General features: G+C 46.4%; 2 protein-coding genes across 3 annotated transcripts; one reads left to right on the top strand and one right to left on the bottom strand.

Moving 5' to 3' along the window:
• Positions 1-2249: 2249 nt before the first annotated feature.
• On the bottom strand, positions 2250-15140 carry CIAPIN1 (cytokine induced apoptosis inhibitor 1). Of its 2 annotated transcripts, none has more exons than XM_014479471.2 (9): positions 15001-15140; positions 10766-10947; positions 9955-10107; positions 8444-8523; positions 6815-6977; positions 5292-5365; positions 4027-4142; positions 3467-3548; positions 2250-2954 (listed from the first exon to the last, which is right to left on the bottom strand). In XM_014479471.2, the coding sequence occupies exons 2-9, from the start codon at positions 10920-10922 to the stop codon at positions 2844-2846; spliced, it is 936 nt and encodes a 311-aa protein (XP_014334957.2). In that variant the 5' UTR covers positions 10923-10947; positions 15001-15140; the 3' UTR covers positions 2250-2843. The 2 variants fall into 2 exon arrangements, with proteins under 2 accessions (XP_014334957.2, XP_005899945.2); XM_005899883.3 differs by having other exon boundaries at positions 8444-8520.
• On the top strand, positions 15073-27222 carry COQ9 (coenzyme Q9). Its single transcript, XM_005899884.3, has 9 exons — positions 15073-15232; positions 17227-17395; positions 18541-18676; positions 21752-21894; positions 22154-22238; positions 23647-23751; positions 25674-25829; positions 26166-26219; positions 26542-27222. Exons 1-9 carry the CDS (start codon positions 15157-15159, stop codon positions 26575-26577), a joined length of 960 nt encoding a protein of 319 aa, XP_005899946.2. The 5' UTR covers positions 15073-15156; the 3' UTR covers positions 26578-27222.
• Positions 27223-27250: the final 28 nt, after the last annotated feature.

Genomic DNA, 27250 nt, shown 5'->3' with positions numbered 1-27250 from the left:
CTCAGCCCCACCCAGGCCCAATGACAAAATGTCCAAGGACCTGGGTAACCTTTGCCTTTAAAGGTCATCAGGTGGTGGTCACAGCTCATTCTCTGGGTCTCACCCAGTCTCCAAATGTAAATTGTGGTTTTCAGTGATATCTGAGACTGTTTTGGCTCCAAAACCTCCCCTCAGAGCTGCTGTCTTCTAAAGTCCACAGGTGTGAGGACCCTTGTACCTTCCGTGGACTCACTGAGCTGTGTGGCAGCTGGGCACTGAGGCCACGTGTGCACTGCTGGCCAGCCAGGCCGCTCTGCAGCAGGTTGGCCCCCAACTCTGAGCCCTCATGTGGAGTGATCCAGCAGTGCTGGCCTGCGCCTCTAACTGTCAGACAGGAGGTGGCATCACCCACTTTGCCAGCAGTGGCGGGGACGCAGAACAAGAATCAAATCAGCAAGAACTGGTGGCATTTGCCTGGAGTTCTGCTAAACCCAGCCCAGCTCTTTAGCTCAGGATCTTCTCTCTTCAACCTGCAGGTAGAGATTTTCCTCCTTCACTTTGGCAACTGCAGTGGGAGCCATTAACAGCATCCCGTCCCGTGGCTTGACTTGATAAATATCTGTTCACTTTAAGCCTAGTTGGGGGCTGGGGTGGGTACCATGGGTGTATAATGAACCACCCCCAATCTAGTGGCTTAACACCACACACATTTGTCATCTCAGATTCTGTGGCTTGGAAGTCCAGGCACCACAAGGTTGGGCTCCCATGTAAAGTCCCACCAGCTGGGTCTCATCTGAAACCTAGGTCCTCTTCTGAACGCTCCTGATTATTCAGTTCAGATTTCTGTTCTCAGGTGTGATTGCAGGGCTGAGGGCATTTTCTCTTTGACAGTCATTAGGTCCTGCTCCCTGGTCCCAGAAGTTGCTTGTGGTTCCTTGCCTGTGGATCCCTCATAACACGGCAACTTAAGGCCAGCAAGAGAAACTTGTCCTCCAGTTCTTATAAAGGATCGACTGACTAGGTCAGGCCCATGAAGGACAATCGCCCTCTTAAAAGGCTGAAGGTCCAGGGAGGACGTTTTCCCCCAATTATTATTTTTATTGAAGTATAGTTGCTGTATAATGTTACAGGTATACAGTATAGTGATTCATGATTTTTCAAGGTTATACTCCATTTAGTTATTATAAAATATTGGTTATAGTCCCCATGTTGTACAATAATGTATCTATGCAGTTATTTTATACCTAATAGTTTATACCTCTTACTCCCCTACTCCTATATTGGCCCCCACCTGCTGAACTCATAACTAGTTTGTTCTCTGTATCTGACTTCTGCTTTTTTGTTATATTCACTAGTTGGTTATATTTTTTAGATTCCGTATATAACTGATATCACTTCTCATGTCACTTAGCCTAATGCCCTCCAAGTCCATCCATGTTGTTGCAAATGGTAAATTTCATTTTTTATGCCTGAGTAGTATTCCACTGTATGTATATACCATCTTTAATGTTGCTTATTATTCATCTGCTGATGGACATTAGGTTGCTTCCATTCTTGGCAACTGTAAATAGTACTGCTATGAACACTGGGGTGCATATATCTTTTCAAATTAGCTTTTGGTTTTTTTGGATATAAATCCAGGAGATTTGCTGGGTCATATGGCAGTTGTAGTTTCAGTTTTTTGAGAAATCTCCATCCTGTTTTTCACAGCGGCTGCACCAATGTTGTACATTCCCACCAACAGTGTATGAGGGTTCCATGAGGGACTTTATCTGCAAATCCTTTCATATCCACCACACAATATAACCCAATCACAGCAGTGATGTCCTGTCATCCTCACAGGTCCTGCTCAGTCTACCACGGGGCTTCAGAGTCAAGCCATACCCATAACTAAAATCCATCAGAATGGACAAATACCAACGGGTACTTTTCTTTATTGTTAAAACAGAAAAACCTGGGTCTCTTATATCTACACAATCTCTCTTGCTATCTGGCAAGATCACTTTCATGTTTGTGTAGGTGGGAACAAGAACAGAGTAGCTCCTGCTCAGAGATTTTACTGTTGGTTCTGCTTCTGCCCTGCTTCTCTCTAAATGCTCACCAGCACGGACTCTTCAAAAGGCGATGGAGATCGGTCCTGATCTCTAAGTGCAGGAATGGCTCCCTGTGGTGTGACTCAGTCTCTCCAAAAATGGTTATGGTACCAGGTGAGCTTAGATGGCTGTGTCAGACATCACAGACACACAGACATACACCCTCTTCACAGCGAATATGCGTAAGTACATAAATTTTAATAACCTGCTGATGAACAGAAATGAAATAGGACACAGATGTAACACATTAACACATGGATGGGGGGAGACAAGTGGAGGGAGCAGGACACTGGATATGATCATGGCAACCCATGAGTGATTCCCTTGGTGCTGAGGTCACAAGACCCTCGCCTCACGTCACCAAAAACTGCATGGTAAATAAACCCCCAACTCTGGGAGATAAGCTGTGGGCGCTGTTGCGGAGCTTAGGATGAGACAGGGTCCTCCCTGTCAGTGTCAATACTCAAGGGCAGCGGGATCCAAGAGTGTCACAGTCAGCACTCTGACGTAGGGAGAGGGGCCCACTTGAGATGAGCACCATTCGCCTAACACTGGGTGAAGGAGGTCCCCACTCAGGTGGTAGGGCCCCAGGATACCTTGGTCTTGACCGATGGCAGCACTCCACACCACTGCGCCCCGGCCAGCTCCACTCTGTCCCCTGATCACCCTCCCCGCCAGGGACCTAAGTCAGAGGAGATGGGGGGAACCATGTGGTGGGATGTGAGGGGCGGGAGCTGGCGGAGGAGCAGGTGTGCCCCAGGCCAGGCCCTCCTAGGCGTCGTGGAGGTTGCTGTCACTCAGGAGCACCTTCTCCCCAGGTTTGAAGGCTGGCATCCCAAGGTAGGGGCAGCTGGCACAGCGGAAAGCATCGCCCAGGTAACACTGTTGAGAGAAGAGACCCATTAGCGAGAAGCTGAGTGTCAGCTCTCCCGGAGATATGGGCTGGAAGATGATATAATATGGCCATAGCAGCCTGAAGAGAATGAGCGGGAGTATCTGTAGGTCCAGCTGAGACCCACAGACTGAGAGTCTTTAAGATCTCTGATTTCATGAAAGACAAACATCTACAGAAAGTTCCTTAGGTGGACATACTTCTGGGTTCTCAGCAGTTCAAATCATAGCCACACGTAGCAAATGGTTAGGTAGCTTCAGGCCCCGTGTGAAGCAGAAAGAAAGGGGCCAGAAATAAGAAATGACAGGCGCCTGCCTCCCTATGGTCCTGAGCGTGCTACGCACCCTCAGGTGATAACCCGTCTCCCCACTACTCCCTGGAGACACCGTCTCGCATGTCCACCTATTGTTACAATACTTGGGCAGTAGCTTCTGTAAAGCTGGAGCTGGTCTGTGTATGCTTTAGTCCTTTGTGAATACTGAGTAACCATCCAGATACTCACATTTCCACAAGCTGACTTGGGCTGGGAGCTTATCTGGTCCCTCGATTTCTCTTTTTCCAGTTCTTCTGCGAGGCCACAGGTGCTGGGGGAAGTCAGGAGCTGATGAGTGAGATTTCCTGCCACCCAAATCCTCGACAGACCTCCTTTCCCCTTGAGCCTTTACAGATCCAGACATGGACCTTTCCTGGCCTAGTCAGGTTTGGGCTCCACAACTCAATAAGGTATTGTTTGGAGATTCACACAGAGATAGTAATCTATGAAACAAGTCAGGAAGGAGCCCAAACTTAGGAGAATGTAGCCTCTTGGGAGGAGATGGAGGGAGATGCAGCTGAGGAAGCCAGCGGAAGCAACGTCTGAGGTTCCCGATTCTTAACCTGGGTGGTCAGTACCTGGGTGTTAGTTTTAGTACTCTTTAAAATGTACCTGTTTAGGACACTCTTCTATACATCTGACACACTTTCCTGTAAGATATGTTTTAGTAATTGTAAAATACAGTGATTCTTTGAGAGTCAGAAGTGGCTGGCAGCAGCGAGGCGGCCCCAGCGCACCCCAAGGCTTACCAGTTCTTGCAGGCTTTCCTCTTTTTCCCTTCCCCACAGGAAGGGGCCCGCAAGGAAGCTGGGTCTGGCTTCTTCAGATCTTCCGCGTCCAGCAGTTCATCTGAGTCGATAAGATCCTGGAGAGTGTTGGAGGCCATGAATGACACAGTCGTGGTCTCTGCTAATGAACAGCTGATGTGGTCACGGGCCACGGCAGCAGTTCACCCCTGTGTGTCAGAAGGCATCCACCGTCCTACCCAGGGTTGATCATCGCACCCAAGCCGCCCACACAGCAAGTAAACTGCAGGCACGGAAGCTATACTGGGTTGTGAGGGGCCTGGGAACTCATTTATGATGTGCAGAGATTATGTGTGAGGAGGGTGGGAGGGAGGGAGCAGGAAGAACAGAGAACTGTTACATGTACTTGAATATATAAGGACTGTCACACGAGAAAAGGGGATGGAATATTTTCCATATAATTTCAGGGGAAAAGGCAATAATAATATATACACTTGGGTAATTTGTGAGGGCAATTAATCTTTAAGTTCTATGAGGACACAAACCATCACCTATTTTGCTTACCACTAACCTCGATAGTCGCAGAAATGAAGCATTTTATTATAGAAAGCACAGATGTGAGATTTTAAGACAGTGAGCATTTGGAATCTTGTCCAGATGAAGAAGCCAAAAATATTTTAGCTGGCTAACTCTTTTTAGGTTTACACATGCCTACAAGAGTCTTCAGTATATCACATGAAGTGAGAACAAGAAAATCTGTGGAGAAAGATGCTGAAAAGGAAATGTAAGATGCCACCAATGTGGAGTTTCCTTCTGAGTCAAAAACACCAGTGTCAGGCACCACCACAAGGCTGGGCTTTAAATGCTTTCACACTTACGAATTCAGAGAGTCCATTCCAAACTATGACCACTCCTACCCAACATGAACGTCGCTCAGTCGTGTCCGACTCTTTGCAATCCCATGGGCTATATACAGTCCATGGAATTCTCCAGGACAGAAGAGTGGAATGTGTAGCCTTTTCCTTCTCCAGGGGATCTTCCTAACCCAGGGATCAAACCCAGGTCTCCCACATTGCGGTCAGATTCTTTACCAGCTGAGCCACAAGGGAAGCCCAAGAATACTGGAGTGGGTAGCCTATCCCTTCTCCAGCAGATCTTCCTGACCCAGGAATCAAACCGGGGTCTCTTGCATTGCAGGCAGATTCTTTACCAACTGAGCTGAGAAAAGCCTAAAAGAATGCAATCAGGTGACCACAGAGCTGACTCACCACGCTCTCATCCTCCATATCATTGGCCGAGAGGGTCCAGAGCTTGGCAGCTGCAGGGTCCACAGCAGGATTCCCTGAGTTCAACCAATAAAAGAAAACAAGCTCCAGAAAAGCAGCCAGAAACAAGGTCCACAAACATATTAAGTGCTTCTCTTTAAGGCTGTGCAGGGAACACACTGGACTGGGAGTCAAAAGACTTGGGCTCAAAGCCCAGCTCAACCACTTATAAAGGACCCATCACTTTATGGTAATAAAAGTCATCCTTTGTTAAGCACTTGCTTTGTGCCAGATATTAATACTACACATTAAACACTTTACATATGTTATCTGGTTTAGTCTTGCTAACCACCTCACGAGGAAACTTATCTGTCATCCTAATCTTCTGAGGAAACAGATTTAGATACTTGGGCCGGTTTCATACAGCCACAAATACAGACACAGTCTGCCTAACGCTTTAACCTTCCACTCCAGCTTGCTTTCTCCTCCTCCTCTTAGTTTCAGTCCCTAGAGCATGGGGCTTAATAGTATCCCCTAAACCCACAGCAGGAGATTTGCAGATTAAATGAGAAAGTGTGCCAAAAAGCATTATGAATAGCAAAGCTTTGGTCTCATGTAAACCTGTTATAGACAAGAAAATGGGCTCTGGAGCTGATGGTGGTAGTTTAAGAACAAATCAGTGACAATTACACCTTCTGATTCCCTTTCCGGGGGCTTCAGTGTGGGCTGGCTCATGAACGGGGCTTAGGGGGCAAAGTGTGCCCCCTGTGAGGGGCAAAGTGTGCCCCCTGTGATCACTGTCACAACTGGATGCTCAGACCCCCACAGGGCAGGTCATCTAAGCAGATCCTAGCTGCTCTGGAACTGTGAATCCAAAGGTTAGGATGCCAAAGAATTTCTTGAAGATTCAGGTTGGACAGCAAAACACAGCAGTGTGAATGTATACTTGTAAATTTCTGTCTACCTCACAGCTGGGACAATTTTTCTCAACCTGGGCATTAAAAGAAAGTGATAGGAAGGGTGAGAATGATGACAAAGGACTGGGTGTAATTTTCTAAACAGAAGAGCTATTTTTATAAATGTCTTAAGATCCTCAAAGAAAGAAAAGCTGACTTCAGTGGCACAGAGAAAAGGACACGCAGGAAGAGGAACAGGGCACTCTTATCTGCCATGACCGCCCCTGGGAGGTCTTCAGAGGGTAAGTGCCATGATTCTGGGGTCTGGAAAGACTTCATTAGCTAATGAAGCCACAGGACTCAGAACCCTGGACTCTGGAACCTGGAGGCCTCAGCATCCTCTGGCGCAGGAGGAGGGGCTGAACTAGGTAATATCCACGTGCCACTTCAGTTTCGGATTATGAATATGCCCAGGACAGCAGTACATTAAGCATCCTTCTATTTGGAAATGAGAGAAATTAAGGAAGGAGCTGATTCTATAAAGTTCTCACCACCTCACTCAGATCTCTGGCTCGGTTTCTAATAGGACCTCTAAGTCACTCAGATAGACATGTCCCTAGGCCATCTCACCGGAAGACTTCTTGGCAATAGAAAGCTTAAGTTGACTAGAAGAGCCCACTTCAAAGTTGGGCTTTTTGCCTGTGATCTGCACAGAGAGCAGACTGTCGCTGTGGTAACCCAGGTGTTCTCGGACAGACTGAATCTCCTCAGGGCTCAAGGACTCGCGCTGCAGCTGGAATTCAAGACAGCAGAGGATCAGGGCACATCACAGTCCTTCTACAGTGTGACACGGTACCATGTCCCCCCATGGATGTCAAATGCTTGCATCTGGAGGAAGCACACGACAGCGGGAGGTCATAGACAGGGCCTTGGGCCTCACGTTCTCCAGAGCGTAACCTCTGTCTGCATGTTTACAGTTAGCCCATCCCATGGACAGTTTGAAAGTATTTATCAGATAGCGGTCTATTGGGTACAAGGCGCTGTGCGAGGCCTTGTGGGGACTATAATAATTGTTATTATCAAGATGAACTGGGTGTGTTGAATAGGATCAAAGCCTGTAGCGGGGAAGCATGCCCATGATAAAGAGGCTAGAAATGAAATATGTAGTAGAGAAAGCGAACCAAGGGGGAGGGAAATGCTTTTTATGTTCCTTGAGACGAAGCAGCAGGCAGTAAAGGTAGGGAAAACAGTAGGGGGTACCACCTCTGCGTCCAACAATTAAGGAATGAATGGCCACAAAAATCAGAGTCCATTTACACCACTGAATGTTGTTCCATCATTAATAACCAAGTGGGGAATACACTGATATGGATAAATGTCAAGCGTATCTAAAGGTGGAGAAAAGAGCTAGTGACTGAACAATGTATAATGTGACTTGATTTACATTAACAATGTGTAGACATACACACATAACACTCTTGTAAATACATAAAATGTCTGAACAGCCACACCAAAAAGTGTATCGGTGGCTTCCTCTAGGGAGGGAAGTGTAAGCAAGGTCTGAGACGTCACTTTAAATTCTTTGGTCTTAATTGAAGTTTTATGAACATCACGTATTTTAGAATTAAAAAAGGGAAGAACTTTAACTAAAAAGAAAAATTAAAAAGGGAAAGTATAAAGAAACTGAGGCCCGCGGCCATGTACAGATCCAAGTATAACAACTATTGTGATTTAACACCTATCTCTCACACAAGAACATTTCAGCATGGGAGAAGAATGCAGAACCATGAATACCTCTATTTAATGTTAATGTTTCTACTGAATTGTCAGAAAAGGATTTCCCCTCTAACCTATTCCAGCCTCCCACCAAAAAGGTGAGGAAAATAACTGTGTAAGATTTGTGTAATAATTGTGTAATAATTACAGGTGACTGCCTTCCCCGTGGGCCTAAGACTTGTGTCCACTAAGAGATGTGTTGCTCCCTTTCTGCCTCAGGCATCACCACCAGTACTGAGACCAGAAAATGGCCCAGCCCACATGGGCCCAAGCTGAGTCTGTCCAGAGGAGGCTGATGTTAGAGGTCTCCTTCGAGGCATCAGGTGTCTTCTCAGTTTGTTTGCTAGTCTAAGTGACGCGGCTCACCTCACCTTTAGGGCTGCTATTTCTCCCGGGTTCTCTCTGTATCATCTGACAAAGAGATACTGGGCTTAGTGACCCAAGGCTTAAATTCCCAACGAAGAAGGTCATCTACAAACATACCTCTTTTACTTCCACAAGACCAGAAAGAGTCAGGGCTGAACACAGCTTAGATGCCGTCTTCACTTTGCTATTGTTAACTGCTAAGAGGAAAACCCCAATTAGTAGCGTTATAGGCCAATGCAGGAAAAATTATAAAGGTTCTATCCTAATCGAGTCAACAGGGCATTAAAATAATAATAACCTATTCTGTTTAATAGAATATAAATATATTTATATACAATATAAATATGTATATATATATTTTAATGATAATATTTTAATTAGAGAAATCCTTTTGGTTGTTCAAAGTGCTCTTATACAATAAATCCTTTATTACTGTTTCTTATCACTCTCTGTTTCTAAGAAATACTTAACCTTACAGAGGCTGCTGGATAATGACTGAGAAAGAGGATTAGAAACTGTATACAAGTATCTTTGTATGGTTCTGGTAAGACGCTGTGTTTAGCCACTCAGGGTTTACCTCCTGGCAAAGAAGGCTATATCTGCTCCTAACATCACAAGTCTGTGTTTCCACATAAACATCTCTATATGTTTCAAAATACTTTCATTTCTATTATCATATTTGATGAAATAATGCATCACATTTTGATAGAAAGTCTAAAATGCTAAAACTCTAGAATGACTCTGACAGCTTTACCACTAAGCAAAAAAAATTAAAAAAGGTTTTTATTTCTTGGATTCTATCTTTAGTTTCACATGAATCAATACTTACCTCATCACTCTTGGACTATATTTTAATTTTTGAGTTTGAAATACTATAGATGTATAGTAAATTAAAAAAAAGTTCAGGGAGGTTCGGAGGACCCTTCCCCTCACCTCCCCATGGTAATATCTTATACAATTATTACATAGTATGAAGGCTGGGAACCTGTCACGTGTAATAATATAGTCCACAGAGCTTATCCGGATTTCACCAGTTTTACATACATGTGTGTGTGTATAGTCTTCATCACCACAAGGAACCCTCACACTACCCCCTTTATAGCCTCATGAACACCCTTCCCTCCTGATCCTAACCGCTGACAATGGCCACCCTGTTCCCTGTCACTATAACTTTGTTATTTCAAGAATGTTCTGTGAAAGGAATCATACAGCATGTAAGCTTTGGAGACTGGATTTCCTTCACTCGGCATGATTCCCCTGAGACTCATCCAAACTGCTGCATGTGGCAAGCGTTTGTTCCTTTCTCACCGCTGCGTAGTTTTCCATTGTGTGGATGTACCAGTTAAACCATTCACCTGTTGAAGGATCCAGCCATTTTCAGATGAGCAGTTTCCTTCTATTTTACAACTAACAGGTCAAAGATAACAATTTATTCAGATGTGTGGTTCAGAGTTTTACAATAACTTATCCCTAAGGATAAGGTTTAATATAGGAATATTGATCTCCAAATGATACCTGCTACTCAGAGAGATGCAGCAAACATACCTAAGATAAATACCTGTTAAATCTTAGGGTTTAAGTAGGTCTTTCAAGTGAAGATCTAGTCTTTTAAGTGAAGATCTCCTTACCTACAGCTGTCTCTACCGGTTCCTTCAGAAAAAGACATCCACCAGGCCGAAGAATCCGGGCCATCTCAGCCAAAATCTCAGCACTGTGCAGAGTGGTGCTTCCAGGAATTATACCCGACAAAACAATGTCAAAGCTAGATTCTTTGTGGGCAGCTGAAAAGAAGGAAGACTCTACTTAGTGGTCAGCTGGGCCCCAGAAGCCATCGACCAAGCCCCCACAAAAGCTACACGTGTGGCCCCGTAAAATAAACACCTACCTGTTCTGCAAAGTCTATTATACCACTGTTACTAGCAAGTGGGGCAAGGACGCTTGCTCTCCCTCAGTCTTACTAACTTCTTCTTTTACATGCTCAGGGGAAAAAGTAAAAAAAGAGGTGGATGAACACCAAGCTTTAAAAAAAAAAGATGTGGAACAGGTTCAATGAGTAAAGAACCTGCCTGCAACGCAGGAGCCGTGGGTTCAATCCCTGGGTCGGGAAGATCCCCTGGAGATCTTGGAAATGGCAAAGATCAAGGAAATGGCAACCCACTCCAGTATTCTTGCCTGCAGAATTCCATGGACAGAGGAGCCTTGCAGGCTACAGGCCAAAGGGTCACAAAGAGTTGGACACGACTAAGCAGCTAAGCACAAAGTAATAAGAAATAAGAACCTACTTACACAGATCATCAACTCTATCTAAGTCCACTATATCTCAACTGAAACAACCACTATCATGTGCCACCTGAAACAAAAACCCAGCCATCAAGGAACGACAGGAGAGCAGCACCCCCCTTATAACTGCCCTGAAAGACAACCTGGGCAGGTACTTACACTGCAGCAGCTGGTTGATATTTTCCACAGACACTCGGCCCTCATCGCCAGTTAAGGCTTGAAGCTTATCCACCAGATCTTTCAGAGCCTCCACCGGGGATGACTTATCCCAGATCACTGCCACAAACTGGCCAGCCGAGATCCCAAAATCTGCCATTCCCGCAGTGCTGTGGACCTAAAAGCTATGGGCCAAAAAAGAGTCAAGACTGAGCAGAGACAAACATGGAATGATTAGAATTACACCTAATTTTGACCTCCCATTAGAAAATCTCACTGTAGATAGCAGAGTGTGATCAAACAAACCCATTATCCAAGGTTTCATAACCCCAACATTCCCAAACATGGCAGGTGGCTTTCTTGGTGAGAATCGTGACTGGGGAGTCAAGTACGGAGGTTGAAGGCACAAGGATTATTCTCTCTTTGATATGAAAACTCAGCTTGAACAGAATATAAAACACACAGGACATTAATTAAGCATAAGTATGACTCAGCAAGGGAGGCAAATAAGTTGGCTGCCATATCCTAACCACAAGCTGAGATGTTTTTAAAAAGAGACAACATATGTAAATTTAGCAAATTGAATAATGATATTTCTCCATTCATCAAGATAGGAAAATTCAATTCCACTGACACTGCAGTGACCAATGGTATCTACCATGTCTTTAACAATTAAAATTAGCCAAACTCTTCAAAGCATTTAATATACGTTATCTCAACTGAACCCAAGTATAACCTTAAACTAGGTAATACTCCCATTTTAGTCAGGACACAAGCTGTTGACTTTGCCCAGGTCACATAACTGGTAAGTGTTGTGTGGATAAAGAAAGGGCTGGGATTTGAATCCTAGTCTGTATGACTGTAAAACCCATGCTTTCAACCTATGGAAATTTCCTCCCACCAGAGTCAACTTTCTCTTTCACTTGATACTCAGACAAGTATACAATGTCCTCACGATGCACTCAGGTCAGCAAGATAGCAGTCTATTTAGTTCCCTTTTTCTTTCTTAAACATTAATGACACTGAGTCCCTGCCTGCAGATAGCTCTACCAGATGACACGAAGACAGAAGCTGTAGGAGACAGGTCATGCGTGCATCAGTCTTAAGCGGAACACTTGTGTCTTCTGAGAGGTGGCTAACCCAGTAACAATTATGTCACCACAAACATTCCAGGACTGAGCTTAAGCCAGGCACACACACTCTTCCTTCTTTCAAAATGTTCCCTTCAAATGATTTGCCTTTCAGCCTATTAAAACATGCTAAGGTTAGCCAGGCATCCTTAAATATGATACAAAATCAAAATAGGACTTTTGATTTTGTCGTTCATCTTCTAAAAGAGTTACTAAGGCTTTTATTTTCTAGAGCAAAGTCAAATCTCCTCAGTCCTCTGGATCCAGGTGCTCTGTAATCTCCAGACGCTCTACCTTTATCTCCTACCTCCCCTTGTTCAATGGAAAATCCTGGCATTTTTCACTCCATCGTGCCTTTTATGTGATTCCTTCCTTGTGGAATACCTTTATTATCCTAACCTGCCTTCAAGGCACAGTAAAAGAATGCCAAGTGTTATCAGACAAACAGGACTCCTTATTCACTAAATTGTGGTTTTTTAATCCCTAAAAAGCACACAATCAAGAACTGAAACTTTAAGCTCTCAACTGTTACATGATGTTGAGGAAGAACCCTTACAAGTCTTTCAAGTGAACAACTTGGGGTCTCACATTTAAGAACCGACTGCAAGACAGGAATATGGACTGCTGGGCATGAAGCTATAAGAAATAAACGACCTGTTTCTAGAATGATGTTGAAACAAGTTCTCCCTGGGGGCCATGGAAAAAGATCCCTTCTCACTACACCAACCTTGCACTGTACTCACAGAAAAACCCTCATGCAAGAACCGAGGGGCCAAAGGCTACTCATTAGCAGGAGAAACACAAAAGGCCAGATCTCTAGACCTTTTCAGCAAACTTAATGGAGGCAGAGTTTTACAGAGCACAGGTTTCCAACAGAAATGAACTGGGATTCTATCTAGCACTAGATCTTTTATTCATTGGCTACATAACCATGGATCTGTGATTAGCCTCTCTCTCTTCTCATTAATAAAGTAGGGATAATGATCTTATATTTTGCAAGGCGGTGGCAAGAAGTAAATAAGAATATAAAAATATGCAAAGCACTCAGCAGGGCCTGGCACATAAAGCTCAATAAAATAATGTTCTCAGAGAACTCTGAGCCTCCACTTCTCTGGGGCCAGTTTATTTGCCTTTGCTTCAAACAGTCCTGTAAAATCTTGTTCCTCTTCAGCCTTGCCAGCTGGGAGGACTCCCCAAGGAGAGATGTGAAGCTGCTTTTTCATTGTTAAAATTACACAATATGAGAGCCACACTTTATGACATCTTATACAGTACTCCAGTGGGATTGTCCATAAATTAGAAGACTGGAAAGTGCTCTGTGTTCCATATCCCCTGAAACTAATCTTCTATGGCAACAGGGAGCTCATAAAATACATTTATTAAACATTAACCCTCAAAAAACAAGACACAGCCACCATTTGCAGTCAGCATTTTCTGAATAAAATGCGACACAGTGTTCTTTTAAACATCTAAAAGCGAAAGTGTGATGTTATTCATCATCAGAGTTTTATGTTGTTGTCAATGTTTTTTCTAAAAAGATATAAGGGAAAAAATGTCTGGCACCTAAGTCAACATACTTGGAAGTGTGACTCAGAGGCCCAGTTTCATTAAAATGGTAGAGTAGAAGTCACTGTCACGTCAATGGATTTATCTGAGAACAACTTCTGGAGATTCACTTGTTTATTTTTAAGACACCTGTAAACATCAAATCTTGAAGCATTTGGATTCCTTTAAGGATGAAGGGGGTGGAGGGGAAAGAATTAAAAAAAAAAAAGATTGAAGTTTGGATTTCAGTTCAAACCAAGGATCAAATCCTTTCAAGTCAAATGTATAAAAAAAAATTCTGAGAATACTGACAGTTATCAGGAAATTTTTAATTCAAATAAACTGAAACACACACACACAGAAAAAAAGGTGATAACCTGTAAGGAAGTAGTAAACTCAAAGGAAAAGAAATGGACAACTTTTTCTCCAAGCAAATGCTAGACTTTCTACAAGAGATATTCACTCGAAGATGAGTGGACAGAACTCAGAAAACAAAACCTCATGGGGAGATCAGTAGGGCTTTACCAAAATCTAGAAATATGGATCTGAAATTTTAACACCTGGGGAGTAGTTCTGGCTTAAGGGGAGGCTTCCCCCACACTCACACAGGGGAGAAGAGGTAATTGCAAAGTCTAGAGTTGATAAGCTAACTGAAAAGATTAAAGTTGCAAAGATGCAAAAGAGAAAAGGGTCTAACTGCACAAAATTTACAGAATGGCATGTTTAGCTCCTGCCCTCCGTTATCTCTAATCCCCAAAATAATTTACTTCTTCCGACTATTATGAAGCCTTCCTTGTTGATTAATTTCCCAGTGAGGCACTCCGTATTTACATTTCTGTTCAGTGACTAGTCCATGACCTCCCTGAGTCATGCAGAGCTTGGCACTCAATGTAAGAATAAAGGCCACCAGCCTTTCCCAAATTTGCAGATCATCAAAATCACCCGGAGGCACGCTAAAATAAGATTCCAGGGGTACATTCTGAGGTATTGAATCGATTCTCCAGGAGAAAGATCTCCGCATCCAACTTACTAACAAGTATCCTGATGGCTTTTCCAACCTGGCAAGTTTGGGAATACTCAATTATACCAACTCCACACCTTGGAGGTTCAGGGAAGACACAGGTTCAAATTTACAACCTGGGGCTCCAGAGACCCCTCCAAGACGGAAACTTCAGCTTCTCCGATGTTTGCCAAGAGGGATGTAGACTCAAGGTCGTAACAGCTTGCTACTAGAAGTGGGTCTCAGACTCCGATCTCCCGGTCCCCAGCTGAGCGCTGTCCCCCGGGCCTCAGGCTGGGTCCGGCTGCGCGGGAGATAAGGCAGCCCGGAAAGGGCCGAAGCCACCACTCCAGGGGCCGCGGGGGAGACAGGGCCAGCCCGGCCCCTCACACCGGCTTCCTCCGGGCGAAACCCAGCTGTGGTCCTCAGGGAGGTGGCCACGGCCACGTTTCCGCCGAAGGACGGGGCTGGAAATGGGAAAGGAGCCGATGTAGAGGAGAGAATGGGTCGGGAGGGGACTGTTGGGGACGATCGAGCTCACGGACCACCAGAAGAGCGCTCACCTGCCGCCCTGAGCTCGCTCCCAGCTTCTCTGCATCCGCCGGCTCCACACCTCGCGCCTCTCGCGAGAGGAGGAAACTCCCGCTGCGCTGGGGCGGGCAGAAGTGGCCACTCAGCGCTGCCATTGCATCGCCGTAGGCGGCGTGCCCACTTCCAAGATGGCGGCGACGGTGGCGTTTTCTGGCGTCCTACGCCGGGCGGGCTGGAGGCTCCTTCAGCTGCGGTGCCTGCCCGGTGAGGGGGCGGCCGAGCCCGGGAGAGGGGAGGGAAGGGGTGGGGTGGTGGGAACCGACCTGGTCTGGGTGAGGGGCTGAAGAAGCCTCGGGGCGGCTCGAGGGCAAGGTGAGGTGAAGGGCGTAACGGCTCGCGCCGGCGACCCGGGCTTGAAGTGGTCGCCTGGCTGGCTTCTGACCACGTTCTCGACCTGTGAGGAGCAAGAGCATCAGGGAAGGGCCTGTCATTCCCATTTCACGGAGTTGACGGAGCCTGAGAGAGGGCTGTGGGCGCCCAAGATGACACAGCTCGTCTGTTACAGACTGGCACACTTGCCCAAGTCTCTTGACTCTGATCTCAAATCCCTGGGCCCTGATCACAGGAAACAGCCATAGAGAGCCCCTCGTCTATTAATACCTTTTCCTAAGGCAGTCATTTCCCCACCACTTCAGTAATTCTTCAGTATCTACGTATCACCTTTGCCTCCATATAGTCAGTAGTTTTGTTTATACGTCTGATTTTATAAAAATATTGACCTTTATATCACTACCATAAATGGAAAACAAATGTCACCTCCCATAAGTAAATTATGTATTAACATATATAAGTATATAACTGATGAAATAATGTTCTTTTGTATCTCCTGTAGTCCACCTGAAATCTGGACTGCAGTGGTTCTGCAATATTGCTTTGGGATCTCCCAGACCCTTTTCAAAGTTTTATGAATATTTGCTCCATTTTTTTCTGTGCATATACTAAAATAATTGATATTTTCACCTGTCGCATGCTGTGTTTCTTTTAAAAATCATTGTTTTCTGAGTTGGTCCATAGATTTTTTTTTCTTTAATGAGTGCTGTTTTATACATAACTCCAACCTATATTCAGTAGAAGTACAAATAATGCCTGTGACCAGAAAATCTCCTAGATATTTACCCAACAGAAATGAAGGCATATGTCCGCAACAATATTTGAACAAGTACATTCATAACACGTTTATTTATAATAGCCAACACTGAAACAGCCCAACGGAATAGTGTTTCTTAATGGAATACTACTGAGCAGTAAAAAAGTAACAACCTACTGATCTACACAAAAATATGAATCAATCTAAAAGATATTCTGGGCAAAAAAAAAGTCTTATACATATACAGAACCTACAGTGGGATTCTGTATAGATGAAATTCTCGGACAGGCAAGACTAGAGTGAAAAATTTTAAACAGGTGAATATATATGTCACCTCAATAAAAGAAAAGTAAAAATTTTAACTCTAGTTAAGGATGTGTGTGCTGAAATGTTTAGAAATAAAGAATACTGAAGTTTGCAACAAATGCATCAAGAAATAGATTAATGTAGGAAGAGTAATGGATAGCCGTGTAGAACTTAGGTAGTGGATATACAGGCATTCATGCCACAGTTCTTTCCACTTGTCTGTGTGTTTGAATTTTTTTGTATAAATGCTCGGAAAGAAAACCGTAGTATTAGCCTTTCCTTAGTGAACACAGTACTGTACCTTTTAAAAGCCCTTGCCTGAAGTAAATGGGGCTGTTGCAGTATTGCAGATGAGAAAACAGACACCCAATAAACACTAGGGAGTCGTGTGAAATTAGAAATTAGAAACACTAATTTCTAGTCCAGTGCTCTTGCTATGATATATAAGTATGTAACATTTTTAAGTCACTTTCATTTTTTGTTTGAGCCTCACAGCATTCTCATTGAGTAAATAGAGATTATTGCTCTTAATTTGCATATTTTAAAGTCATGCTCTTTGTCCATTAACCTAACAAATGATGGAAACATGCCTAGAAGACAGGTGTTCTCCTGGTTTATACTTTTGCCACCACATGGGAACCCATGTCAGAAGGTTCCCAGTTTACCTAAGATTTGTGTCTAGGATCCAGCACTTGGTTCTGGCTTTCCTCTGCTTTTCTTCCATCCCTCCTACCACTCTGGGTCTCAAAGGGTCTGCTTTTGAGTCAAGAGTGTCCTTGACTGATCAGCTCAGTTTCTGTTTCAGTGCCCCGCTGCCGACCAGCCCTGGCCCCACGTGCCTTCCGTGCTTCAGCTATGCAGCTAAGGTCTTTGGATCAGCAGAAGAATCAACCCCCGCCCTCTTCTTCTCAGCAACAGTCTGAGGCGCAGGGCGCAGAGGAACCCAATCCAGAGGCTCTGCGTTCACCCCCCAGGTAGGCATCAGAACACCTGCCCACCCATTTTGTCCACTTTAAGTGCCTGGGTGAATCTGTGCTTCTCCTTTCTTTCTGCTCTCCACCCTCTTCACACCTTTCATCATTTTCAAAACTATCTTTGGAAAGAACTTGTTTGTTTATTTTATGAAAATGGTGCCTATACATTCTAAAATGTTCTGAACAATACAAAGACGTTCACAAAAATCAAACAAAAAAATTACCAGAAATCACAAACCAAGGAATAACTCTGCTAACGTTTTTGTGATTATCCTTTTAGATGTTTCTCTAAGCAATTCATATATAGCCCTATGTATATTATAAATGATTAATTACACTGTATACTATACCTGTTGTTCCAGAGCCTATTTTTTCACTCAGCAGGACATCTTTAATGTCTTTTCACAGATTGTATGATTTTAATTGTTGCATAATATTACAACAAATGGCAGTATCAAAATTTATTTGACCTTCTATTGATGGATATTTAGATTTCATTCACATCATGAAAAATGGTGTGATCAAGTGTGTGATTTTATTAGCAGTGGGAGCACGGAGTCAAAGGTTACGCACCTTATGAATTTTGTTCACACCTGTGGGGCCAAATTGCCTGGCAGAAAGGAGATAATAATTTCCGTCTCCATTAGATACGTTCTGTCTACTTAATCCTGCCCCTGAGAAGCTCCTCCGGCTCTGAAATGAGAGTCCCCAGTCAGTTTTCCGGTTTCGCACTGAATGTCCTTTTCATTTCAGTTCAGAGGGTCTTCTTTGTGCCAGGCCCTGTGAGTAATGTCACCATTGTCCCTGTCCTCATGGATTACAGTTTGGTGCAAATCTAGATAAAGAAACGGTGCCATGAGGCTATAGACTGGGATATCCAGGGTGCTGCGAGAGCGTGTCCCTTCCTATCGCGTGACCTCCTTGCTCACTGGTTCCTTTCTCTCGGTGACTCTCTGGGAGGTGAAGGATGATGTGATTTTTGCTCTGTCGGCGTTCACATACTGATACTGACAGGTAAGTAAATGTCCTCCCAACACACGCTGAGAGGAAGCACAGCGCCTGTGGTTTCTGGCCAGGCACATTTTGCATCGCTCGGCAGGAGGCGGTGAGAGGAGGAGTGAGAACTCTCCCCCTGTCTGTCTCAGGTACACCGACCAGGGCGGGGAGGAGGAGGAGGACTATGAGAGTGAGGAGCAGCTGCAGCACCGCATCCTGACAGCAGCCCTGGAGTTTGTGCCCACCCATGGGTGGACGGCAGAGGCCATTGCAGAAGGAGCCCAGGTGTGTATGGGTGTGGGCAGGGAGGCCTGACCGGGTCAGCCAGGAGGGAGTCATACCGGCCAGAGAAGAGGGCCTCACACTTTCTTCCAGCCCAGCTCAGAGTCCCGGAACCCCTCACGCTATCAGATATTCTGGTTTTGCTTGTTTTTCCTCTGTGGAGTAGAAATGGCTTTATTTTTAGATTATTTTTTAATATAAAAAGAATATACCATGCATTTGAATCTTGAGAGTTAGGTTTTAAAGGCAGATCATAAGTAGTGTGATGGAAGAGATCTGAGCTGAGTGAGGCTGGGGAAGGGTCAGTTGAGGCCAAATCAGACAAGATCCAAAGGTCGCGTTGAAGAGTTACAATGTCTTTTGTCCTAAGAATAATTGGAGATATGTCCCTAGTCGTGTTCGACTCTTTGCGACCCCATACACTGTAGCCACCAGGCTTTTCTGTCCCTGGAATTTTCTAGGCAAGAATTCTGGAGTGGGTTGCCATTTCCTGCTCCAGGGGCTCTTCCCAACACCGAGATCAAACCTGCATCTCCCGCATTGGCAGGTGGATTATTTTCCACTAGCCCCACCTGGAGATACAGAAGATATGGGATTAAATTTGACATTTCAGAAACCATCATTTTGGCTGCTGGATGAAAGAAGTATTAGAGGCAGAGCGAGTCACTGGGGCCTGCTGCCAGTCATGCAGGAGAGAGGAGGGCTTTCTGACCTAGAACAGTGCAGTAAACATGGAGACGGGTGGTAGAATGACATAGGAGGGAGTGACAGAGTTGCCTGTCAGTTTGCATGTGTGGGTACGTGGCGGTGCCATTTTCTAAGATTAGGGCCCCTGAAGAGGTCCAAGTTTGGGGACGGATCATGGGTACAGTCCTGAGCTTTGTTGTGTCTGAGGGATCTTTGGGTCAGCCATTGGGAAACCTCGAGCATACAGGCCTGAAACTGGAGGAGCTGCCTGGACTAGAGTATATGTATGTGATCGTTAAACCAGGGACGTGAGTGAGATTGCCTCGGGTGGCACGAGTGTGAGTGTGCCAGGAGTGTCATGTGAAAAGAGAGAGGAGTCTAGGTTCTCGGGGACCACTGACATTGAAGGGTGGGTGAAGCAGGGTGGGGTGGCAAAGGAGACTGAGGTGGAAGAGCCTGCTCTGGAGGCCAAGCAGCAACATGTGGGCGGAGCTACTAGACATCGGTGACTGCAGTAGCAGCCATCGGAGGGGAGTACAGGTCAGCAGTAACGGGGTGGGTTGAGGAGTGAGTGGAGGGTAAGGAAATGGAGAGGCGTGTGGCAGGGACGGGTAGAGGGGAGCTGGTGTACGAGCTAGTGTACGAGCTAGTGTATGAGCTAGTGTACGAGCGGGGGAAGTGGGATGGAAGTTGGAGCCGGATGATGCAGAAACACGGGTGATGGTAAAGATACAGGAGAAATGGCAAAATTACAAATGTGAGGTTCCTTGAAGGCAAGACTTATGAAGTCCAGAAAACAGGTGGAAAGACTGGCCTTCGATGTATTAGAGGCAAAGCTGGAGAAGACAGCTGCAGATTTCGTTTTAGAAGAATCTTCTGGGTTCCCAGGGAATCGCTTCTGTTTTCTCTGAAGTAGGCGTGGTTGTCTCATGAACCTTAAGTTAGGAAAAAGTGGTAAGAGACAAAGATTTGGAGGTGGCAGGGAAGGTTTGAGAGAATCATTAGAGAAAGATGTAGCACCTGTAGAGAACAGAAATGTAACAGGATTGTTTGGGAAAATCTGAGTCAACTGATTATTCTATGGTTACCTGGCTTTTTTTCGCCCCACTCTGCATATCTCTGTTCATACGGCTGCATAATACCTGTTGTATTTACTTGAACTCAATTGATAAACATTTGGGTTGTTTCTGATTTTTTTTTAGTATTATAAACCTATGTGTATGACATAATTAAGTACATTTCTGGTTGGTTTCTTCAGGACAGATTCTGAGAAGCGGAGTTGGTCTTTCAGGGAGTGCATCAATCAGAAGAAATCACTCGAATAGAGAGAATTTAACACGAAGCATTGTTAACTAGATGTGACATTGGTAACCAGGTAGCCGAAAGGATAAAGAGAACATTAAGGTATCCTCAAGGTAGCACCTACAGAGAGTAGCTCTCATCCTGTTCTCCTGCACTGGCAGGCAGATTCTTTACCATTGTGCCACCAAGGAAGCCCAAAAAGGCTGGGTATCTCCGCCAGAAGAGAATTCCTTCCCGACTCCCAATGGTGGGGATTTTTTAAGTCTTTTTGTTTCTTTCTGTCCTCCGTCCCTGCTGTCATCAGGGTTCTTCCGACTGTAGCTTCTCAGTGACTGTTGTTTAACAGGAGTAGTAAAAGGCCTCTGTGGCTTTGTTAAATAACTCCTTGACAACTCAGTGAGAAAAGTTTGTGGGTTTTTGTTTTGTTTTTTTTTTTTAATAACTGAGAGACCTACTTTCCAAGAGATTTAGGTTAAGTGAGCTAGAAAGACAGTGCTTTTTCCAAGGCCCTTTTCACAACAGTTAAAATTCTAGGTTACAAGTGTTAGAACTCAACTCTGAACTGGCTCAAGCAAGACAGAGTGTTTCAGCTCATTTAATAACAGAAAAGTCTGAAAGTGGCTCTGGCTCAGCGTTCTTATCTTGTGCTGCTGGGAGCTGTCTCCATGGCGTATATGCTTTGCTTTCCCCTCCGTGAGCTTCATTCTCAGCAGGGGCTTCCCATGAGTTGAGAGAGTCAGCAACCCCAGAGGAGAGAGAGTCCCTCTTCCCTGTCGGTACTAGCGGAATTCCAGAGGCAGCCTCATAGGACTAGATTTGGTCACGTGCATGTCCCAGAACTAGGCGCTGTGAACTCCACACGTGCCGGCCTGGATCCCCTACTTTGCATCACACCCGGGGGCCTGATGGAGTGTGGAGGGACGAGTGCTCAGCTTCTCCCAGATCACATGGACCAAGAATGAGGAGTGGAGGTGTCGCACTGAAAGCCAAGCTTCTGGTGCCAGGAGAAGAGGTGCTAGTGATGAACAGGCAGCCAGTGACCACTGCACCTGCCCGCCACTTCCCTGTTTTCCCCCTCCCCCTCTGTAGTCCCTGGGTCTCTCCAGTGCAGCCGCCAGCATGTTTGGGGATGACGGCAGTGAGCTGATCCTGCATTTCGTGACCCAGTGCAATGCTCGGCTCACCCATGTCCTGGAGGAGGAGCAGAAGCTGGTACAGCTGGGCCAGGCAGAGTAAGTCCCACAGCATCATTGCTCGGGGTAGCAGCTAAGGATGGGAGGACTTGGACCCCACCAGCTGTCCCGAGGAGGCCAGTCCAAGCAGAGCCTGCAGGGTAGCGCTGAGCACCCCAGCTGCTCCAATGGGACAGAAATGTAGCTGCCTGTCTTGTTCTAGCTGGTGGACCCCTCCGTGCTAGAACCGAGTAGACAGGGTAGCACTGAGCCCCTGCCTTCGACCCAGAGACACTCTGTTTTCTTTTCTCTCTTCCAGGAAGAAGAAAACAGACAAGTTCTTGAGGGATGCTGTGGAAACCAGACTGAGAATGTTGATCCCGTACATTCAGCATTGGCCCCGGGTACATGGTCCACCCACATCCAGGCCCCAGGGTGACAGTGTGTTCATGTTTATGATTCTTAGCACCTTCACGCGGAAGGTCTGGCACAATGTTCAGAAGTTAGCTTGCTGGTCTCCGCAGACCCAGGGGTGCGAGGTGCACTGGTACAGTAGGTGTCAGATTGAGAGCCAAAGAGAGGGCCTTCTGAGCCGCCTGTATCTCAGTTCCTGGAGATGTGAGCGGCCTGGTCCTAGATCACGTCCTGGTGGGCTGCTAGTGGCCCGAGTATGTCACTGGGTTTTTGGTGAGGAGGGCTCCATGAAGGAGATGAGAAAAGTCAGAAGATTTTACTGACCATCATCATTAACAGCCCTTTCGCATTCTAGATCTCAGGGGAGTGGGGCTTCTTTTCAGTTTGTCAGTGTGACACTTAGAGAATTGGAGTGTTCATTCCAAGGGCTTTCCCCAACTTTTCTAAAGCTCCATTTTTCCTCCTCTTTTCAAAGTGTGTCACAATGTGGGCCATTCTCGGTTAAGAAAGTCAATATATATCAGAACTGAGAGAACCCACAGATCAACTGGTGTCCGCTGCCCAGCTGGGAGATGGTTGGGCATTTAATTTCAGCTGTGCGCCAGGTGTGAGAGAGTTCAGCCCAGAGTCAAGGCCCACCCCCTGCCCATGCTCGCATGCTCAATTTTGTGGACTTACTCACTCCACCTTGCATTTAAAGCCACACAAGTGCATGAAGTAGGCTCTGGTTGCCTTCTTATTAAGCGTGTTTCCTCCTGGGCTATTTCAAGATAACTTTCCAGCCAATTGGGGACGTCTCTCAAGGCCACAGCCAGTGGGTTTCAGAGTTGGTAAAGTGACAACCCTCGGACTGTCCAGTGTTGATACCTGCTAATGGAGGCATCTCTGGGTTGTGCCACTGCTTATAGGAAAGGATTTTGAGGTCTCAGGTAACAGAAATCAGTTTGAGTTAGAGAAAAAAAAAACTGGAAGGAGTTTATCATGAGCTACGGCAGGGCATCAAGGGCAGGAATGCTGCTGCGCTCCGGGATGGCCTAGAATCGGGGCTTAGAAACCTCCCCCAGACTCCCCTCCTATCCCTGCCTCTTTCTCCATGTTACAGAATGGGGGTGCCCTCCTCCATCCTTACTCAAAGATACCAGGCTAGACCTGGCTGTCTGCATTCCCAAGTTCACATGCCAGGGATTGAGGATCTGGTTGAGCAGCAGAGGGTACTCTGCCCCGGCTCCCATAAGCCGCAGTTGGGAGGGAGCCTTAGACGCCAGGAGCTCACAGCTGTGGGTGGAGATGGTGCGTCTCAGAAGGAGGGCTGGGTGGGCCCCTTACTACCTCTACCGAACAGTGAGGCGCTGTCATTACCGGTGTGCAAGTACCCCTTCCTGTGTCGTCTCTCCCCAGGCCCTCAGCATCCTCATGCTCCCTCACAACATCCCACCCAGCCTGAACCTGCTGACCAGCATGGTGGATGACATGTGGCATTACGCTGGGGACCAGTCCACTGACGTGAGTGCTCTCCTCAGGCCCGCAGGGGGTGGGGACGGCTGGGTTAAGCATTTTCTCCAGAAGTTTGTGAAATTTCTTTGATCACACATCCCTTCAGGAGGACTCCAGAGTCATTCCCATCTTAGGAAGGAGAGTTTAACGTATGAGGAGGGTCCCTCAACAAGCCACAGTAGCCTCTAGGTCCTCTTCATTCAGGGACCAGTGCTATATCCACACATCAGTGCTCCTTCCCCCCAGAGTGTGACACACGGCATCAGAGGGCTGACTGGGCTACCGTTTTATAACCATTTTCCCCTCAGTCTCCTAAAATTTAGATTCTGTGGCAGACTTCCTCCATGTATGTCTTTTATGAGACTGATTTTTTTAAAAAAAGGATGCCCGTAGAGACATCCTCTAAGACTTTTTTTTTTAAGACATTGCTTTAAAAAGAAACTCCCTCCCTACAGCCCATCTTGGCCTGCTTTGCTCAGAGATCAATAAGCCTCTAAACAGGAAGCCGGAAAGAATCTGACTTATTAATACTATCATATTTCTGGTAGAAAATTAAAAATGTGTATACACATGTATATATCTACACTTTCATAAAAGAAATTAATATGCGATGGTACTTGGTGGGATCCAGGATGGAAGGCAGAGAGATGCTTCCACCACAGTTCTAACAAAGTGCTTTAATAAACTTCCCTCATACGGGAATATACCACCAACAGAGATGGTTGGAAAATGAAATTAGAAAGCCCAGAAATCAGGGAGGTAAAACAGGAAGCAGCCAAGCTAGTGCTCTGAAGAGTGATTGGCCAGGATAGCCACAGCCAGAAGTTGCTGAAGGACTTGAACTCTCAGCTCCTCCCAGGTGTTCCAGTCTGTCCCTGACGCTGCCTCAAGCCCTCACATCACTGATGGATGACACAAGGTTTGGTCACAACTGCCTGATCACAGAGCCTCCCTGGAACTTAGACCCCATGGACTATAGCCCGCCAGGGTCCTCTGTCCATGGAATTCTCTAGGCAAGAATACTGGAGTGGATAGCCATTCCTTTCTGCAGGGAATCTTCCCTAACCAGGGATCAAATCTGGGTCTCCTGCATTGCAGGCAGATTGTTCACCATCTGAGCCACCAGGGAAGCCTGAAAATTATATGAGATCTTTGTGACCCTGTGGACTGTAGCCCTCCAGGCTCCTTGTGTCCACAGAATTCTCCAGGCAAGAATACTGAAGTGGATAGCCATACCCTTCTCCAGGGGATCTTCCCAACCTAAGAATTGAACCTGGGTCGCCTGTACTGCAAGCAGGTTCTTTACTATCTGAGCCACCAGGGAAATACCTAGATGTCCAGAGACGTGGGCTTTTCACTGGTGGGTTCAAAACAGCAGATGCAGCAAAATCATGCTGCTGCTGCTAAGTCACTTCAGTTGTGTCCGACTCTGCGACGCCAGAGACGGCAGCCCACGAGACCCCCCTGTCCCCCCTGTCCCTGGGATTCTCCAGGCAAGAACACTGGAGTAGGTTGCCATTTCCTTCTCCAATACATGAAAGTGAAAAGAGAAAGTGAAGTCGCTCAGTCGTGTCCGACTCTTAGCGACCCCATGGACTGCAGCCTACCAGGCTCCTCTGTCCATGGGATGGCAAAATCATATGGGATGCTTAATAAACATCCAGATCCTGGCACTTAACTTCGGACCTGCTGACTCTGGGCTCTAAGAGGTTGGGCCCAGGAGCCTGCATTTTCAATCTCCCAGGTGATTCTGACACCCAGCCTAGTTTGGGAACAGCCACATTGTCCAGAGGGCCACGTGTATCCGTGAAGGAAAGGGGAAATTAGGAGGGAGCCCAGGAGTGCCAGGGGCTTTGGGTAGGAATCACTCAGACTTGCCCCAGCCTGCAGCAGCAGTGGTGACCTATCCCCCTGGATGGGTTTCTTTGCAGTTTAACTGGTATACCCGCCGAGCAGTGTTGGCTGGCATCTACAATACCACTGAGCTGGTGATGATGCAGGACTCCTCCCCAGACTTCGAGGACACCTGGCGCTTTCTGGAAAACCGAATCAGCGATGCAATGAACATGGGCCACACTGCCAAGCAGGTAGCTCGGGGCTCGGCATCTGGGAAGCCGCCTCACTAAGCGCTCTGTCCTCTTGGGCCAAACTCGTCACCTGTCTGTTCTCTTGCTCTCCTTGGGCCTCAGTTGACAGTCCCCGGGGCCTTCACAGGGAGCCTGACTGGTTCTTCCTCACCCCAGCCCTTCCCTTAGAGCCACATGTGGTCCCTTTGTTACTGTGTTATCTGTAGACTCTTCTTCCAGGACACAGGCCCTCTTGATTCTACCTGTTGGGGCTAGTAAGCCTACTGATCAGACCTCCCTGTCTCACGTCTGGGCAGTGATGGGGGCCTGAGAGAACCTAACTCTGACTCCTTCTAGGTCAAGTCCACCGGAGAGGCCCTGGTGCAAGGACTCATGGGTGCAGCAGTGACGGTGAGTACCGCCCGTCTTGTCCCTGCCCAGCTGGCTCCAGTCCCATGATCCTCACGCATGTCACTCACCCCAAGTAGTTTTGTAGCCTTAAATTGGGGAAACTAATCTTACGACTGGCAGTGGTTCAGTCCCAATCTCTAGATCCCAAATATCTCACCTCTGTTTGTTACTGGCATGAAGACATTATTTATGCCTGGGACCCTGGTACATCAGATCTCTGCATCATAGCCACACAGGCTGCCTCGGAAATCTCAGTCTTTGCCATTGGAGTCCTGGGGGCAGGGCCAGGTCTCATCATTCTCTGTTTCCATCCTGTTGTCAGCTCAAGAACCTGACAGGTCTAAACCAGCGCCGGTGAGCAAGAAGGGCTGTAAGCTAGAGTACCCGGAAGAAAACCCACGGATGTATCCAAAGGGCTTTGAAACATACAAGGTGCCATCCATGGAACAGGGTGTCACCGAGAAAGCGCCAAAGGACTCTGCAACACTACCACAGCCACCTGGAAACCACAGGGCACTGGACAGCACAGGTGTAGCCCAGAGTTGGGCCACTTCTTCAGTTCCTAATGCCAGGCCAGGCCTCCTGATGCCTTTTGGCACCATAGCTGTGGGACTGAAAAATGCGGCACTCAATCAAGCATTCAGATCATGGAAACCCAACACATCCCTATTGTGGTCTCTCAGGCACTTTGACCATGTCTTAACCTGCCTCTGGGGCTCCCAAGTCAAGAGTCCGGATCTGAGGCCACCCCCGGTGGCAGCTCCCCCACAGCACAGCACAGGCCTGTGGGTTCCATGCTGCCCTTTCATGCTCCAGTGTCCTGAGTCATTGCACCGGGAAACCCCGCGGGCAGGCTGCCTCACCTGAGACAGGTGCCTGCCGGTGCTCAGCCTGGCCAGAGGTGTGGTCCCAGGCCCTGTGTCATGTTAAAACAGCACTCACTGCAGGGTTATTAGTGAACTTAGAGTCTGTAAAATATTATAATAAATATCTTTGAAGCAGTTTCCTGGTGTGTAGGGAATTTCCATACA

This window comes from Bos mutus, chromosome 18 (genome assembly GCF_027580195.1).
Source record: "Bos mutus isolate GX-2022 chromosome 18, NWIPB_WYAK_1.1, whole genome shotgun sequence".
In the NCBI taxonomy this organism is placed as follows: domain Eukaryota; kingdom Metazoa; phylum Chordata; class Mammalia; order Artiodactyla; family Bovidae; genus Bos; species Bos mutus.
This window is presented reverse-complemented; position numbering and strand designations above follow the sequence as displayed.

What these genes read in the sequence shown, in the direction of transcription:
- COQ9 (XM_005899884.3), top strand. Translation starts at nt 15,157, where the DNA reads ATGGCGGCGACGGTGGCGTTTTCTGGCGTCCTACGCCGGGCGGGCTGG. An exon ending in TCAGCTGCGGTGCCTGCCCG is followed by an intron (nt 15,233 to 17,226) that starts GTGAGGGGGCGG and finishes TTTCTGTTTCAG; the next exon opens with TGCCCCGCTGCCGACCAGCC. An exon ending in GCTCTGCGTTCACCCCCCAG is followed by an intron (nt 17,396 to 18,540) that starts GTAGGCATCAGA and finishes TGTCTGTCTCAG; the next exon opens with GTACACCGACCAGGGCGGGG.
- CIAPIN1 (XM_014479471.2), bottom strand. Translation starts at nt 10,922, where the DNA reads ATGGCAGATTTTGGGATCTCGGCTGGCCAGTTTGTGGCAGTGATCTGG. An exon ending in AGGAAAGCCTGCAAGAACTG is followed by an intron (nt 3,549 to 4,026) that starts GTAAGCCTTGGG and finishes GACTTCCCCCAG; the next exon opens with CACCTGTGGCCTCGCAGAAG. An exon ending in CCAAGTCAGCTTGTGGAAAT is followed by an intron (nt 2,955 to 3,466) that starts GTGAGTATCTGG and finishes TTCTCTCAACAG; the next exon opens with TGTTACCTGGGCGATGCTTT.